This window comes from Geospiza fortis, unplaced genomic scaffold (assembly GCF_000277835.1).
Source record: "Geospiza fortis unplaced genomic scaffold, GeoFor_1.0 scaffold275, whole genome shotgun sequence".
NCBI classification, from domain to species: Eukaryota; Metazoa; Chordata; class Aves; order Passeriformes; family Thraupidae; genus Geospiza; species Geospiza fortis.
In genome coordinates, this window is record NW_005054341.1 from 4,767,358 (window position 1) to 4,767,898 (window position 541).

Here is a 541-nt window from a genome sequence, read left to right on the forward strand (position 1 = left end):
CATTCCAGGGGCAACACCCGAGTGGAGGAGGCCTGTGAGATGTACACCAGGGCTGCCAACATGTTCAAGATCGCCAAAAACTGGAGTGGTGAGTCCAAATCCTGGGATCTGGGGGGGCGTGGGTGATCCCAGAGTGCCCAAACGTCTTCCTGTGAATCGTTCCATGGGGAATGGTCTCTGTGTCTGTGTAATTCCTGTTTAAATACCGGGAGAGTGGACAAAGGGAAGGATCTTGGAGGAATTTTAAGATGCAAGCTGAAGGATCTTGGAGGAATTTTAAGATGCCAGCTGGGAAGCCCTCATCGCTGAGTCTCCCCAGGTCCTGGAAGCGGCGCATTCCCGCTCACTCACGGGATTCACGGGATCGCTATTCCCTCTTTTCCAGCGGCAGGAAACGCCTTTTGCCAGGCAGCCAAGCTGCACATGCAGCTCCAGAGCAAGCACGACTCAGCCACCAGCTTTGTGGATGCTGGGAATGCCTACAAAAAAGCAGATCCGCAAGGTAAGGCAGCGGAACCCGGCGGCAGCGGGATGTGGGATT

The 541-nt window shown here is 55.1% G+C and overlaps 1 protein-coding gene across 2 annotated transcripts in view; it reads left to right on the forward strand.

Moving 5' to 3' along the window:
* LOC102042681 (beta-soluble NSF attachment protein) overlaps positions 1 to 541 on the forward strand; it is a 7,627-nt gene that overhangs the window by 1,291 nt on the left and 5,795 nt on the right. For both annotated transcript variants that reach the window (XM_031058312.1, XM_031058311.1), the window contains exons 2-3: positions 9 to 88; positions 386 to 502. In XM_031058312.1, coding sequence (XP_030914172.1) covers positions 9 to 88; positions 386 to 502 — 197 coding nt within the window. The remainder of the gene's footprint in view (positions 1 to 8; positions 89 to 385; positions 503 to 541) is intronic.